This window comes from Apis florea, unplaced genomic scaffold, assembly GCF_048593485.1.
Source record: "Apis florea isolate Af1SG1 unplaced genomic scaffold, ASM4859348v1 contig_37_pilon, whole genome shotgun sequence".
Taxonomy (NCBI): Eukaryota; Metazoa; Arthropoda; class Insecta; order Hymenoptera; family Apidae; genus Apis; species Apis florea.
Window position 1 is genome coordinate 2,209,231 of NW_028256861.1, and position 12,964 is coordinate 2,222,194.

General features: G+C 30.6%; 1 protein-coding gene across 2 annotated transcripts in view; it reads right to left on the minus strand.

Moving 5' to 3' along the window:
* cdi (serine/threonine kinase) overlaps positions 1-12,964 on the minus strand; it is a 55,291-nt gene that overhangs the window by 6,137 nt on the left and 36,190 nt on the right. The window contains exons 3-6 of one of the 2 annotated variants that reach the window (XM_086916163.1): positions 12,153-12,274; positions 2,927-3,473; positions 1,069-1,599; positions 421-919 (exon numbers count right to left, since the gene is read on the minus strand). In XM_086916163.1, coding sequence (XP_086772289.1) covers positions 902-919; positions 1,069-1,599; positions 2,927-3,473; positions 12,153-12,274 — 1,218 coding nt within the window. In that variant the 3' untranslated portion in view covers positions 421-901. Of the gene's footprint in view, positions 1-420; positions 920-1,068; positions 1,600-2,926; positions 3,474-12,152; positions 12,275-12,964 lie in introns of those variants that run through there. The other variant, XM_086916162.1, reaches the window with a different exon arrangement.

A 12,964-nucleotide genomic window follows, 5' to 3' on the forward strand; every position in this document is an offset into this window, starting at 1 on the left:
AAGTAAATTAAGATTAATTTTATCATTTCAATTAAAGTAGAGATCATAGTTGTAAATCTTAGGTTGTAAAGAAAAGGAAAATGAGAGAAGAAGTTTTTCAAATCTTCAAAAGAATACATTATTTGTTTCTTATTAATTTTATATTATTATAAAGTTACTCATGAAGGTTTGAAATTTTTTAATGCTTGTCTTCATGATTAACTAACCTTTTTTTCATCAAACAACTGCAATCATGTGGATCCAAAAACTGAGAATATGGTAGCTTTCTTATTGGCTTAAGTTTTTAGTCTGAAAAGATCGCAGTTGACCAACTCCTTACAATTTATGTTCTAGGACTTAGAATTGGAATTAGGATCAAAAACAATATCAGGACTTTAAACTTAGAATTTAAGATCTTTTTCAGATCTATTGCAAATTGGCTATTAAGATTTAAGATCTAGAACTTAAGATTTCTTTTTAACTGATTGAACTGACCACATAATAGTTACAAGTAAAAAAGGTATAAAAATAACAAGCCTATAATAATGATTGATTTAGATTAGTCATAAGAACAAATTTCTTACGAGCTAAATTTAGAAAGCAGAAATAGTATTATTTCAAATAGTATTACATTTTAAATCTCTTTAAAATTTATTTATAAATTAGTTATTAAAAATTAAGATTTAAAATTTAGAATTCATTTCTGATTAATTGTAATCAAAAAGTAAGCTAGTTTAAAAGATCCTAAATCTTAAATTCTAACCTCTTTATCGTCTTAATATCTTAGATCATAAATAAATTGGCCAAATACCATTTTTTCAATATATGAATAATTGATTGCAGTTATTGTTTGATTTATGTCCTTTTGCAGATTTTAAAAATTGCTTCTTCCATCATTGAATTTTGCTATTGTTCCAACTCTTCACACAAATCCATTTTTCTTTAAGACAGATTATGACTTACTATATAGAATATATTATATATACTGGCTTTTAGTATTCAAATCACAATTAAACGTAAAAAAAAAAAAAAAAAAAAAAAAAAAGAATCCTGAAATAAGGAACAGAATCAAATGGAACATATCGATACCTTTCTTTCCCATTTTTTCCTGGCAGTAGGACTGCTAGGTTCCGAATTAGGTTTCTTTCTGTCCAAGATCTTCGCGATACTATCATTCTGCGCAGGTTTGAATTTGGTGATAGCATCGGTGACGCTTGGTCTGACATCTTCCAGAGATGGAAGTTCCAGACAACTAGAGAACAAGTCACCGAGAATTTTCTTCACACCGCCCAACGCGTGGAACGGATTCGCCGTCATAGGTCTGTAATGTGGATCCCTTCTGCTTGCCAACTCCGCTACCCTCCTTGCAGAGTGACATCTCGCTTTGTCCGAAGGTGTCGCATTGTCGCAACCTTTTGCATCAGCTGATTGGCTCCGCAGACGAGCAGTCTTACGTTTAGTGGAACGTCCTTCTCTCGTAATTTCGTCCATGCTGGACATGAGATTAGGATCCACAGATTGACGCTTGCCTATGTTGTTTTTAGATTCCTCATAATTGGTGATCATAGTCTCCAAGCTGGAGGTAATTTCTGGGAAAGTTGGTCTTGATTTTGGTTCATACTGAAAGCAACGTAAGGCAATGTTTTGTGGTCAAGAATACACTCTGTATACATATCGAGATGAGAAGTTGATATTATAAAGTGTTTTATAATCCGTGTGAAATAATATTGGTTAAATAATGTGTGCAAACTAACATATTTCTGACAGTTATATATGAGAAATGAATAGAATGTCATCATTTAAGAAATTTCGATTATCCGAATATTTAAGAATTAAAATATAGAATTAAATATATAATATTATTATGTATTTTAAAAAAAATGTTTTACAAAATCCCATTATATGAACATGAACTTTTATTAATTGAATGAAATATCATCGATGAACTCTTATTATAAAATATTAATATATTCATGGAATTCTTTTATATAAATAATTATAGAGATAAAAAAAAACATAAAAATTCATATGCAAAATTATTTATTGAATTATTTAAATTTGTATCAGATAAATGAATATTTAATTCATTTAATTCATGTAACATAACACATTTTGTGTCAAATTAGTTTTATATAATTTGCAGATCGCGTGAGTGATTTATTCTTAGCAGTTTGTTCATTACATTTGTTAAATTAATAATTAATTAAATAAAATGTATAATACGTGTGATATAAAATATAAATATTGGAACAGAATTATAATGCATTTTGCAATTTCCATAATATTTTTGAATCTCTAAATATTAAATATTAAAAAATATATATATTATTACATCAGTATATTTTTTTTATAAACTACATTTATTCAACAAAAGTAAAAGTAAGTATTTATAATAAAAAATTAGTTGAATAAAATTTTTAGAAAAAAAATTGAAACAAGAAGGCAAAGATTATAATAATCGATATTTCAGATCGAAAGTGATTGCAGCACCATACGTGGGTAATCGATGATACTAACGTTATAATATACATCATAATTTTATACTGATATCAGAAAGTATTTCACAATTTTGATTTTAATCATAAACAAAATATCGAATACCTGGAAATTCATGAAATTCACGTGATAAAAAATGAATAACTCGCAAACTTCAATTGTTTATAACTTAATAAATATATTTCTCGTATAATAATTTAACCTATCATGTACAACTTGATGACTTATATGAACTTGCATAACTTCCAATATAATTCATATATATGTAACCAAAATTAATTTTCCAAAGATGAATCCCATAAATACATAGTAATATCTTATATAAATAAATACATGTATTATATAAACGACATAAGTATTATTATGAAAATTTTAATTATTTAAAAGAAGAGTTCTCAATATATATATATAAATTTCGACAAAGATTGAATAAACATTCCATTTTACTCACAGTACAACAATTGAAGGCGAGCTGTAGGAAGGCTGGCGGCGGATCAGCTGCTGCACAGATCTCTGCCACGGCTAGGTAATCGAGGCCAAAATTATCCGACCGTGGTAGAACATCCGGATCGGCGGGCACACGGCCGATAAGCTCACAAACTACTATGCCGAACGAGAAAACATCTGATCTATGATCGTACCATTGACCCTTCAGACACTCGGGCGACATCCAATACGGACTGCCTACTGTGCTCAACCTGTATCCAGAGCTTGGATCTGGAATTTTTGCAGCCAACCCGAAATCTCCAACCACGGCGGTCATTTCAAAAGTGTTCTCGTCCTTCTTGATCAAAACGTTCTTGGACGTGAGATCTCGATGGAAGAGTCCACGGCTGTGAAGATAGGTCATGCCACGTGCTACGTCTTTCGCTAGATTCATCCTGATTAGATGGGGCAAAGGCGTGTGCCTAGACATGATCAATTGCTCTAAACTGCCACCGTTTATATATTCTGTCAGGGCATGAAGTTGTCCCTCGTGGACGCAAACCCCCATAAACCTGAAACAGATGAAATGAATTTATTATTGTTTCTTATTTAATCTGGCATCAATCGTTCTAGTCATTAAATTTTCAATTCCATAATTGAAACCTATAATTCTTATCTAAATTTTCTTTTTGTTTTTTTAATATATGAATCATTCAAGAACCAAACTAATTTACTTTTTTCTTAAATTCTTAAACAATTAAAATTAAAATGTATAATAGTCAATGTTTAATTTTTCAGAATAATATATGTTTTTTAAACCTGATTTAGAATCAGGTTTAATTTATTTTTCCTTCAAAGAAATAAAATTTCAATTTTTGGATATACTGGAAGGACATTGAAGAAAATGATAGAATATTAAGAATATAGTTAACAGTCACTCATTCAACGATTAATTGACATAATTTTAATTATTACTATTCTATCACTGTTTTATTCTATATTAATTAATATATTCAGAGATTAATAATGTTTCGAGTAATTCTTTCTTTAATTATTCTTTTAACATTTATTTTTATTTAATATAAAACTTAAGATTAATTTATTTTAAGCTTCTAATCATTAGAATAAGTGAATCCACCAATCAAATCGACACGACAAAAAGTTGAATCTTAGGGAAAAAGTTAGATCTCGTTTCTCAGTCACAGAATTTTATTCAATTCACTTTCTAGGGCAAACGCTGCGAATACCATTTTTCTCAGCGCATAATTAGCAACATCGTTGCTATTATTGTAATCATGCTACATGAGATTGGTACTTTTTTTCTCATTTTCTTCTTCTATTCTCAAGTTCTCATTACCGAAATGGCACGTAATCGAGGAAAGAGCTCGACTCCCTTGAAAGAAATCCACTTTTACATTTCAAGAAATTATTTTCTTCCATTCCAACCGCAACTCGAATCTTTCTACATGCTCTATTGCTAAATATTTCATTGTAATTTTGGTTTTAGAATTATCCTCTCTATCTTTCTCTATTCTTTATACTCATACATGTATCTGAAGTATCATTAAGTTAATTAGACCTGAAATTAGACAAAACTTTTTTTACAAAATTAATACTAGTTTTTATCGATATAGAAATACAATTCTGTTTTTTTTTTTATCATTAAAATATTAATTTCTTTAAAATATTTCTACTTTCTTTGATAATATAAATTCACAATTGTGACTATAATTTTAATTTTAAATTTCTTAGATCTCTATTAAGTTTAGATTTTGGAATAAACACAATATAAGATAGACGTAAGAAATTGCAAACCTTTGTGATTGATAAAATAAATAAATAAATAAGATATTCGAGTTGAATTGAATTCAGGTATTGTGTGGGATGTTTACCATGTTTCTGTCTCTTTTTTTTTTTTTTTTTTTTTTAATTTTAAGGCCAAAGAACCAAAGATGGAGAAGGCGAGGTGAATATTTTCCAACGAGGTTTAATTACCAACCACATTCTCTTTATCAATCCGCGCACGAAGCGCCAAGTCGTTTCGCTCGTTACTCATCTTTCCCTATAAAGATAGGCGGCCTTCGTGTCGAGGATAACTCAGGACGAAGGTCTACGATCCAGATGTGCATGAACGACGAAAGCAAGTATTGTTAATTTTTTATCGTAACTTGAAAGTCAGAAAAGTATTTTAACGATAATTTGTTATCGAAAACAAAGTGAAAATATTGTTTTAAATTTACCTAAATTTAACAATTATTGTTTTCGTGCTCTCTGAAAATTCAAAAACTATATAGGATTTTTAAAGACAAGGTGTTAAAATAAACTTGAAATTTGATTTAAAATTCATTTTTCTAAATTACGAACAATTTATTGTTCTATATTTCTGTGTTAGAAGGAAACGAGATTTTGCTTCGTTTATGATAATAAACATTTATTATTGTATATATTTTTTATTTGTTTTGATCTTTACGTATGTTGATCTCTCTATAACCTTTTCCTTATTCAATTTTTATTTCTTTTTCATTTAGATATAAATACAAGAAAGAAGATTTATTACAAATTTGTAATTCAATCCAGAATACGTATTCGATTGTATAATATTTTCTCTCTACAGCTCGTTTAATTAACAAACTAGAATACTTACACCCTTGTTAAACTCATTAACATCGCCTATCTAATCGCGTGCCTCGACGCCAGTTTGTTTGACTCGTCTGCCAATACAATTTGCAAAGTGGAACTAAAGAGGAGCTAAAAGATTATTAAATCAATAATAACCCCTCCCCTCAAAAAACGATCATATTGTCTAAAACAAATCGTCCATTATGCAAATATGGACATTATTTACAACACATATGATGCATTAATAATTATCTTAAAAGATATTTTTCACTATGATTGATACAACGATAAATCACTAAATATATTTCGTTCGAAATAAAATTCGTATATAAACTCGGTCGATAAACTCGATCGATAAACTCTTGAGCTTTAGATCTTAACACTTAAATTTGACTGTGTTCAAACTTTTTCATATATTTAAACACATTTAAAGTTATCATCTCGCTATCAAACTTTACGACTTCCTGAAATACATGCATATCATAGAAATATTATATTAGAAATAAAATATTTGTACTTTGTCTTGCTTACCGACGCGGTAGGAATAAATAGGAATAAGAATTGTCGGTAAGTTTAGTGTTGAGCTTGATAGTTGATACATCGTTAATAACAATACGAATAACATCGTCAATATCAAAAAGTGGCGTTTTCACGTGCACGAGAGAGGACGTAAGACGATTATGGAGCCCGTATCGATTCGCCACAGCGCTCTCTATCAACACCCAACAAGCTTCCAAAGCTTGTCGTTCGGTCGAACGTTGAGAGGCGAACCACGAATCGGGCCACGGAACCGGAAAATTCGAATGGGCCGAAAGAGATTTTCGTGACTCGCCTTCAATTAGCCCCGATCGAGGCTGCTGCATTTTCGTTCGAGGATTTTCTTGTCCGATTGAATATTCAAATGGCAATTTTCTTTCTTTCTTTCTTTTTATGCCAGTGAAAACGTGTTATTACCTGACCTGAAATTCTGCTTGGTTTAACTGTAGTGAAATATGATTGATCACACGTTGCATACTCGTGTATTTTCAATTCGTTCGATACAAATTAACGTAAATTATTGTGAATTAATTACGGTGAGTCGAAGAATTATTACATATTTCGATGATATTCTCAAGCAAATCACGATCATAAATTATTACATTACATACTTCATGGACAGTAACATTCGTAGAAATTGTTGGAAATTATTCTAAATATAATAAACGTATAAAATTTTATCAGAATTTTATTAACGAATGATCTCATTAACCGCGATAATTAAAGAGTTGTCTATATATCTTTTGATAAGCGGTGGTTGATAATTTGTCATCGTGAATAATCGCTTTGTGGATCAGATTTCGAAGGAAAGCGCGGACAAAATCTACGCTGCAAGGAAATGGAAAGCACGCTTATCGACTCGATTGATTCTTGCCAGAGATTAGATAACTCTGGTGTATGAGTCGGAAGGATCGATTCATTACATTGAAATATTAAATGCTTGATAAATAAAACGTCAATTAGAAAATCACTTCATCCATCACGTTTTCGTTTGTTATATATATATATATATATATATATATATATATATATATATATATATATATATATATATGTAAGTAACTAAAGTTACTTACTTTGGGTTCTTTGAGTATCTGAATTTTCGAGATTGGTAGCATTGAAATTTTCTAGTTTTTTTTTTTTTTTAATTATTTAATATTCGAGGATACGTGAAATTTCAACTTTTAAAACGAATTCTAGTCCGAGTTACATGTAATTCTAAGTATTGATATCTGGAAACGTGTTTAAACTTAGAAGAATTATCGATCCTTGTAATTTATATCGTTGGAAAACAACAACTTTTGAGAAATTTACGATTCTCATTGAAAATGCGTAGAAAATATATCTGGATGAGGATAGATTTCTAACCAGGCTCGATTAAATCGCAATGAAAATAAATTACAAAGTAGAAATTGGCGGAACGTTGTGCTTCATGCATAAGAACTTGTTCTCGGCGAAAAAAAATTCGACTCGTTTCATGCGAGTCTGTATTCTATCGCGAACGGTAAACGAGGTGCGACAGACACGTGTAACCGTCGATTAAATTTCACTACACGAACGAATTAATTAAACACGTCGACGTAATTAATAATAACGTTCAATTTCGTTGTTCTCTTTTTCGTTTCCAACTTCGAATCTCGCGCCAATTATATCATCGCGAAATTACATTAAAAAAAGTTCGCCCGATATAGTCGCGACCTACGTTATTAACCGAAAAATTTCGAATCGATTCAATAATCTTCTCCTAAGATTTTAACTATATTCGAATCCTATTCCTATAATTTTTGCAATTCCAATTCTGATTAAAAATTCTGTATTTCCAATCCTTCGATTCGGGAGGAATCGAAAATATTCGCCGATATATATTTTCAATTTCTAACCTAACCTATCTACTAACCTGAAATTAAATAACCCAACATATTTTTCAAATATTATATTTGAATTTCGTAATGCATCAACGATTCTAAACTCTCGATCATAGTGTATATCAAGTTTATCGCTTACAGCCAAACAAACGAATCAGCGGCCGATGAATTACCAGTCGATTTATTTTTATCGCGATATCCTCGATACGAGTATCGCGGCTATCGACACGATTCGATTCGCGCGCACACTCGCGGCGAATCGCGTTGCGAGCCGATAGTTTCGTATCGGGACGGCGATTTTTCATTGGAGCTCCAACTCCTCGCACTGTTATCGATTATATTCGAGAAAAACACCGGTACCCGTCGTTTCTTCGGCGAAACTACTAGAGATAAAGAGTTGATACGTTCTAAACGTTCCGATAAGATAGGCGAAATTCTTATAACTGCGAACGATAAATATTATCGTCGCGTTCTTTCGTGATATTTCTCGATATCGATATGCACGAAATCTTGTACAAACGATAATTTGAAACGAGAAATTTCTTTCTTCAGGTTTTTTTTTTATCATAACTTAGCGTGATAAATTACACTTTTTTCATTTTTAAATATTTTAAATTTAATTTTTTATCTACTGTAAGAATATTTCTAAGATAAATTATTTACTATATGATTATTATATTTTTAGTTAAATTGATATAATTAAATTATACCATAATAATAAGAATATATGTTTTTTTTTAAATTTTTTTATTGATCTTGAATCAATCGAAGCTATATTGCTACATCTCGATAAGAATAGAAGGAATTTTTAAAAAAATTTTTCACGATTAAAATCAAAAGAATGCAGAGTATTATTTTTTTTTTTGACCTTGAATTAATCAAAAGTTGCTATACCTTTATTTGCAAAATACATTTATCAGCAAATGATTATGATTTACGGTCGAGCTTGTAATAATAATAAAAAGAAAGAGATGAGAAATATTCCACTAATCTCTGTAATCACGAGCCATGATAAGAATCATTCTTCGTGATTTTGACAGAGGTTTAGAGTTAACTTTCCATCGCGAATATCAACGTGAAAAACAAATATACATAAGTAAATAAATTTAGAAGAATATTTTATAAGATTTAAACGAATTTTGTTAAAATCTGTTCGAAATCTTGAAATCTCGGCTCGGGCAAGCTGCAATAATTATTCACGAGCACGCTCCAAATATTTAAAATATCGATTAGTTCGTAGATGAATTTCATAGTAAATCTCAACCTTGCTCTAAAAACTGATACTAATGAAACCAAGTATTGCATCGTATTATGCGTCATAAATAATGAATTCAAACGAATATTTCGAAAAAGAAACAAATTAAATATATATTTAAGAAGACTTCATTCAAATCTTCTAGAATTAATCGAATAAATTTATCGTAAATAGATTTAAATTCTTTATCTCGAAAAGAAAGAACAGATATTTTCAAGTAAACTCAAACATTGACTGAAATTTCATTCGACTCTAAAATGATCTCTATCGAGTTAAAAATTGTTCAAATTTTTCTTTCCGCAATTATTAAATATCAATTTTCCTGCATATGATCTAATTATAAGCAACATACAGTTTATATTATTTCGAAAAAATTGCAACCGAAAGAATCGAGAATAAAATTATAAAAATTCTCCAATGTAATTTACAAACTCGGCTTGCAAATACCAATACACAATTTTACACGTTCCACTCGATCCCATCATTATCCAAAACCATCCAACATTTACGCATTATTTTCGTTTATTAAAAATCGTTCCAAGAAATCCGTGAAATTTAATCGTGTCAAAACTCCGTATTCTCTTCCATATTTCTCTCTTTCTTCAAGCCTTCCCCCTCTTTTTCCTCTCGCTCTTTCCTTCTCTCTCTCTCTTTCCTCTCTTTCTTCTGTTTGGAGATAGAGGCGGTCTCCACGGATATTTCGCGGTTTCCGCAGCCTTCGACGGAGAGAAATGCCAGAAATAAGATCCTCTCGCGGGATAAACACACACAAGCGAATCTGGGCCAAGCCGTTTATATCGTTGGAATGCGTTGTCGCCGCGGATGAGCCAGCCGCGTCTAGTCAGGCTGCGAAGCGGTTACAACTCCGCCATTATGTCATAACTCGGAAACCGCGAAACACTTTTTGGACGTTGCACGACTGGCGCTGCAACCGAGAATCGACGCGATTCGCGGACGTACTTTTGCACTTTGCTCGGTGGAAATTGGTATACTCTCTGAATGTATAATATATGTCGAAGATATGCCGTGGATCTTCGAAACAAAATGACAATACCTACTGTCGATACGACTTTCGGTAGCTTCGAAATTAAAATTATTCGAGAAAAGATTATTACGTTGTAATTGTTCGCAGTTTAACAGCGTAGTTTGAGATATTTATATGTGAAATCATTACGATACGTGATAAAAGATACGCGATGGGTAAGAGAAAAATGAATATTTGTATAATTTGATTTATAGTTGTACTTTTTTTTTCTTATAGCGAAGAACAGAACCTGTAGAGAGGACGAAACAAACAGAAAAATAGTACGAGTATGTAAAATAGTAAAATATCGATCGAGGTTTATTTATCAAGTGACAAGTATTTGAAGTTGATTATACAAGGGATATCGTATGAATGATTGTTGTATAAATGATTATAATTTGCAATTTAGAATAAAGAAAATGCGTTCGATTCCTTCGAAAAGAAGAAAAAATAATATTTCGTTTGGATCACGTTTATAAATTATCGATGTGCAAATGTAACTGAAACGTGTTGATAAAAATAAATATGTACACAAAATATCACCCTTATAAAACGAATTTAAACGAAATAAACGATACGACATGTTTGAAATTACTTAAAATAAAAAAAATTACCTTCGATATCCTATCCAACTATCTACTGAAACGAACACGATACCAAAGAACATTTCTCGATCCATTCATATTCTCGATATCTACTCGCAAACGAATTCGAGTCGACGAATTAAAATCGAAGCCAAAAAAGAAAAATTGGCGGCTTGATTGGTTCGAGGGGCAACAAATATTGCGTTGACTTCGAATTTTTTTTTTTTTTTTTTTTTATTCCAATCGAGCTAGTTTCTATTTCTATCCTGCGACAACTCACGTGGTCCAGTTTTAATTTAAAACTCCAGCAAAGAAAGCGAACGATACGCGTCACTTCCCCCGTGTTCAATGGGCCATTCTCTCTCTCTCTCTCTCTCTCTCTCTCTCTCTCTCTCTCTCTCTCTCTCTCTCTCTCTCTCTCTCTCTCTCTCTCTCTCTCCCCCTCGAATGTTTAAATAAAAAAGAAAGAATATATATTTCGTACAGAGAAGATATATATATGTTGGAGGAATGAAAGTATCGAGATTGCATCTGAATCGAAGAAATAATAAATGATCAAATTATGGATGAATATCGATAATATCGTTATGGGAAGAAGAGAAATGTGTCGATTTTTATTTAAATTAAAGAAAAATATGTTAAATTTCGATTGTAATTTCATTTTTTTGTCTAAATTTAATATCATAAGTATATAATTGTATTTTTTTTTTTTTCGAACTTATATCGTTACAAGATATTAAAAGATATTAAATTTTCTGTTTGAGGAACAATAATTATAATCAATATTTATTTGATGTTACATTCTGTATTTTCTTATTAAAAATTGTTTATATTGTATCTGTTGCATTATCATTATTGTTCTGATTTTATACTGGAATTATTAAAAAATAGAATCGTGATACTCTTTCCGTAATATAATTTTTTTATCGATCGAATAATGTTCCTGCTGGTCGGTGAAAGAGGAAGAAGAGTGAAAAATTCACGAAGATATTTTAATTACATCTTGACGAATAATTTTAAAATCCAACAATGGAATAGCCAAACAAACCGAATGAAAATCTTTCAATTTTTGATTTTAATAATTCTCCAATAAATTGAAAATTATATAAAACTCATAAGTTAGTTTAAACAAAAACAATATCCCTTGAAATTTCAAATGGAAACGCACCCTAATTCAAATATATCAATATATCAATATATATCAATTCAAATATAATCGTTAACTAATATACAGCTATAATTTCTCCATTTCTTCCGATTTCTTCGTCGAGAAACGACAGAGAAAATTCGGCACGTGTACAAGAGATATATAATTTGCTCGTCAGTCGAGTTTCTCTCTGTACAAAAGTGGACCGGATTCGACTCACCTGAGTATGTTTGGATGGCTGAGTTTGTTCATCAGCTGGACCTCCTTCAGCATGTTCGGCCTGTTCGCGGGCAGCTGGTTCATCTTCAGGACCATCACCTGACTCGTCACTTTGTGAGTAACCTGGAAAAATACGAATGCACAGATGTTCACCACAATTTCATCCATTTTACACGCCGTTTTGCCGCGAACCGCTACCACAACATTTCATCATCGAACCCTTGACCGTTTAAGCGTTTTCTGATGCGTTTTACTGTTACTCGAACACCGATCTTGGATTCAATGAAAAATGATCGGTAAACATTTTACAAAAGTCATCGTATATATGTAATACTGCGACGATCGTTGTTTAATTAAATAATTAAAATTAACAAAAATGAAAATTAAGTTAAGTTAGGTTAGGTTAGGTTAGGTTAATTGGTACTTACAAAAAAAATCAAGGTTATCATACTGTACAATATCGTGAAGATTTTACTTGACGATCTTTTTATTTATTTAAATAGTTAAAATTAACAAAATAAATAACAGTTAGATTAGGTTAGGTTAATGGATTAATACTTACAAAAAAATTAGTATTGTGAAGATTTTATTTGACGATCTTGTTGTTTAAATAATTAAAATTAACAAAAATAAAAGTTAGGTTAGGTTAGGTTAATTGGTAAATACTTACAAAAAAATTCAAGGTTATTATATTGCGAAGATTTTACTTGACGATCTTTTTGTTTACTTAAATAGTTAAAATTAACAAAAATAAAAGTTAGGTCACGTTAGGTTAATTGATAAATTATAAAAAAAGTCAAGGTTATCATACTA